The 3,557-nt window shown below is 47.7% G+C and overlaps 1 protein-coding gene across 4 annotated transcripts in view; it reads left to right on the top strand.

Moving 5' to 3' along the window:
- PSME3 (proteasome (prosome, macropain) activator subunit 3 (PA28 gamma; Ki)) overlaps positions 1–3,557 on the top strand; it is a 12,566-nt gene that overhangs the window by 4,352 nt on the left and 4,657 nt on the right. For 2 of the 4 annotated variants that reach the window (XM_011998771.1, XM_011998769.1), the window contains 6 exons: positions 175–223; positions 616–728; positions 1,258–1,326; positions 1,472–1,539; positions 1,639–1,693; positions 1,821–1,907. In XM_011998771.1, coding sequence (XP_011854161.1) covers positions 175–223; positions 616–728; positions 1,258–1,326; positions 1,472–1,539; positions 1,639–1,693; positions 1,821–1,907 — 441 coding nt within the window. Of the gene's footprint in view, positions 1–174; positions 224–615; positions 729–1,218; positions 1,327–1,471; positions 1,540–1,638; positions 1,694–1,820; positions 1,908–3,557 lie in introns of all 4 variants that reach the window. The other 2 variants (XM_011998770.1, XM_011998772.1) reach the window with 2 other exon arrangements.

Below are 3,557 nucleotides of genomic sequence, written 5' to 3'. Positions count from 1 at the left end.
GCGCCCAGCCCCAAGAACTTTTTCTTAAAGCTTTACGTGTACTTAGGAAATTGTGCAGAAATTAGTAACACAAACTATGAGGCTGAGGAAGGGATTAAACTTGCTTGAAGGGTATCTTGTGATGGACATGTGGGTGTCAAAAGAAGGCTCATCCCTGCCTCTTTGTATCCTTAGCCCACTTATAAGAAGCGAAGGTTGGATGAGTGTGAAGAAGCCTTCCAAGGTAAGAGGCACCCTTACCTTACCTCTCCTCACCCCACCCCTGACTTGCAACCCTGAGAAGCAGGTGGATCTAGTTCTCCTGACCAGGAGGCAAGATCTGATCTTACTTCCCAGAGGTAGCATTCCCAGCTCCTCCAGACATGCCTGTTATTTAGTGCTCTTACCCTGGTTTTCCAATAAACAGAGGGTTTAAGACTTTTGTCATGTTTCAGATGCTCATCTGTTATTCTTTTGTTCCATACATTCTCGTTGATTCTAATAGTGGTGTCTTGGTAGGATTGTGACAAAGGCAGAGGTCATAGCATCTGATAGGCATAGGGAAAATGAGAGAGAGACAGGGGATGCTGTGTCCTTCCCTCTTCCCTGATCATTTGACCTTCATATCTCTGCCAGGAACCAAGGTGTTTGTGATGCCCAATGGGATGCTGAAAAGCAACCAGCAGCTGGTGGACATTATTGAGAAAGTGAAACCTGAGATCCGGCTGTTGATTGAGAAATGTAACACGGTGAGGCACAGGCTAGTGACCTATGGGCCGGCCCCAAGTACCCCACCTGAAGTGCAAGAAACAGTGGATGTACTGGTGGTATGGGAATTGGCAGACTGGATTTTTTTGTGGTTTTCTTTTTTTTGAGATAGGGTCTTGCTCCGTCACCCAGGTTGGAGTGCAGTGGCGCCATCTCGGCTCACTGCAACCTCTGCCTCCTGGGTTCAAGCGATTCTCCTGCCTCAGCCTCCTGAGTAGCTGGGTTTACAGGTGCCTGCTAACACACCCAGCTACTTGTTGTGTTTTTAGTAGAGATGGGGTTTCACCATTTTGGCCATGGCTAGCCAGGCTGGTCTCGAACTCCTGACCTCAGGTGATCCACTCGCTTCAGGCTCCCAAATTGCTGGGATTACCGGTGTGAGCCACTGTACCTGGCTACACTAGGTATTTTGGCTTCTGTGTTCCTGGCATCTGGCCCCAGCTGTCTGAATTGTGTACTTAATGGCTTCAGCCTTCAGGCAAAGGTCCTCATATATGTTTTGACCTCCAGGTCAAAATGTGGGTACAGCTCCTGATTCCCAGGATAGAAGATGGAAACAACTTTGGGGTGTCCATTCAGGTAATGTACTTGAATTACGAACTGGGAAGAGCGGCTTGGGAGATACTCTCATCTCCCGTGCGTTAGCTTTTTTTCCTTTCTCCTTGGGGCTGCTGTGGATGTCATGGAAGTGGCTTTTGATGCACCTGTTGTTTGTTTGTTTTAGGAGGAAACAGTTGCAGAGCTAAGAACTGTTGAGAGTGAAGCTGCATCTTATCTGGACCAGATTTCTAGGTAGGGCTGCTTGGGCTTGGCCGAGGCATTGGGGGCTGATGAGGTGGTGGGCACCATCAAGGGTCTCCTGCAGCTTCCTCCTCTTCTCTCTCCTTTCAGATATTATATTACAAGAGCCAAATTGGTTTCTAAAATAGCTAAATATCCCCATGTGGTAAGTAAGTGGTTTGTGGCCTGAGGGTGGAGGTGGCAGGATAGTGAACAGTGACTGTTACTGAGAAGGAGCTATCTGGGAACAGTTGGGCCTTGGGGACTAGCTTTTTCCTCTACCCTCCTTGCAGGAGGACTATCGCCGCACCGTGACAGAGATTGATGAGAAAGAATATATCAGCCTTCGGCTCATCATATCAGAGCTGAGGAATCAATATGTGAGTAACCTCAGTCCTTGTCCATAGTTGCTGTGGCTTCACTTAGTTCTGTTGAGAGTATTCTTGAAATTCTCTGAAGGGCTGAGATGAGGGTCTGAGGTAAAATTAGTAGACTAAATTCTGTTCATCAACTGAGTGTTGAGAACCATGAAGTCCTCTAGCGGGGTTTCTCTCTTCTTTCTGCCTGAGAGGAGGGGTGTGCCATACAGTATGGTTAAGATATCGGTGTTAGAGTCAGACAGACTTAGGTTTGCAACCAGGCTCTACCTGTATTGTGTGATCTCGAGCAAATTGTTTAAGCTCAAACTTCAATTTCTTCTTTAAAATGGGACTGGGCTGGGTGCAGTCGCTCATGTCTGTAATCCCAGCACTTCGGGAGGCCAAGCCAGGTGGATCACCTGAGGTCAGGAGTTTGAGACCAGCCTGACCAACATGGTGAAACCTTGTGTCTACTAAAAATACAAAATTAGCTGGGCGTGGTGGCACATGGCTGTAATCCCAGCTACTTGGGAGGCTGAGGCAGGAGAATCACTTGAACCCAGGAGGTGGAGTTTACGGTGAGCCAAGAGCGTGCCATTGCACTCCAGCCTGGGCAACAAGAGTGAAACTCCGTCTCAAAAAAAATAAAAATAAAAATAGGCCTGGTGTGGTGGCTCACGCCTGTAGTATCAGCACTTTGGGAGGCCGAGGCGGACATATCCCTTGAGGTCAGGAGTTAGAGACCAGCCTGACCAACATGGAAAAACCCTGTCTTTACTAAAAATACAAAAAAAATTGGCCGGGCATGGTGGCACATGCCTTTAATCCTAGCTACTTGGGATGCTGAGGCAGGAGAATTGCTTGAACCCGGGAGGCAGAGGTTGCAGTGAGCCGAGATTGTGCCCCTGGACTCCAGCCTGGACAATAAGAGCGAAACTCAGCCTCAAATAAAAATTAAAATTAAAAAAATAAAATGGGACTGAAGAGGCCGGGTGTGGTGGATCACACCTGTAATGCCAGCACTGTGGGAGGCTGAGGCAGGTAGATCACATGAGGTCAGGAGTTTGAGACCAGCCTGGCCAACATGGTGAAACCCCATCTCTACTGAAAATACAAAAAATTAGCTGGGCATGGTTGGTGGACCCCTGTAATCCCACCTAACTGGGAGGCTGAGGCAGGAGAATCGCTTGAATCCAAGAGGCAGAGGTTGCAATGAGCCAGGATTGTGCCACTGCACTCCAGCCTGGGCAACAGGAGCGAAACTCCGTCTCAAAAAAAAAAAAAAAAAAAGAACTGAAGAGTACCTACTCACAAAATTCATTCAATTTTAAAATAAGTGAGATAACACATTGAAGAACCTGGTACAATTCTTACTATGTTAAGTGCACAATACCTGTTAGTTGCTACTAGACACTTGGGGCCTCGGAAATACCCATTTACACCCAGTTGAAGTATAAGAGAGGTGGTGCTGCCACCCTGAATGCAGGCTCAAGTGAGATTAAAATTACAGTAAGTCGGCCGAGCACAGTAGCTCACATCTGTAATCCCAGCACTTTGGGAGGCTGAGGTGGGCATTTCACGAGGTCAGGAGATCGAGACCATCCTGGCTAACACGGTGAAACCCCGTCTCTACTAAAAATACAAAAAATTAGCTGGGCGTGGTGGCGGGCG

Source organism: Mandrillus leucophaeus, unplaced genomic scaffold, assembly GCF_000951045.1.
Source record: "Mandrillus leucophaeus isolate KB7577 unplaced genomic scaffold, Mleu.le_1.0 Scaffold58, whole genome shotgun sequence".
NCBI classification, from domain to species: domain Eukaryota; kingdom Metazoa; phylum Chordata; class Mammalia; order Primates; family Cercopithecidae; genus Mandrillus; species Mandrillus leucophaeus.
Note: the sequence above shows the minus strand (reverse complement) of the source record. Positions and strands in the feature narration are given on the sequence as shown.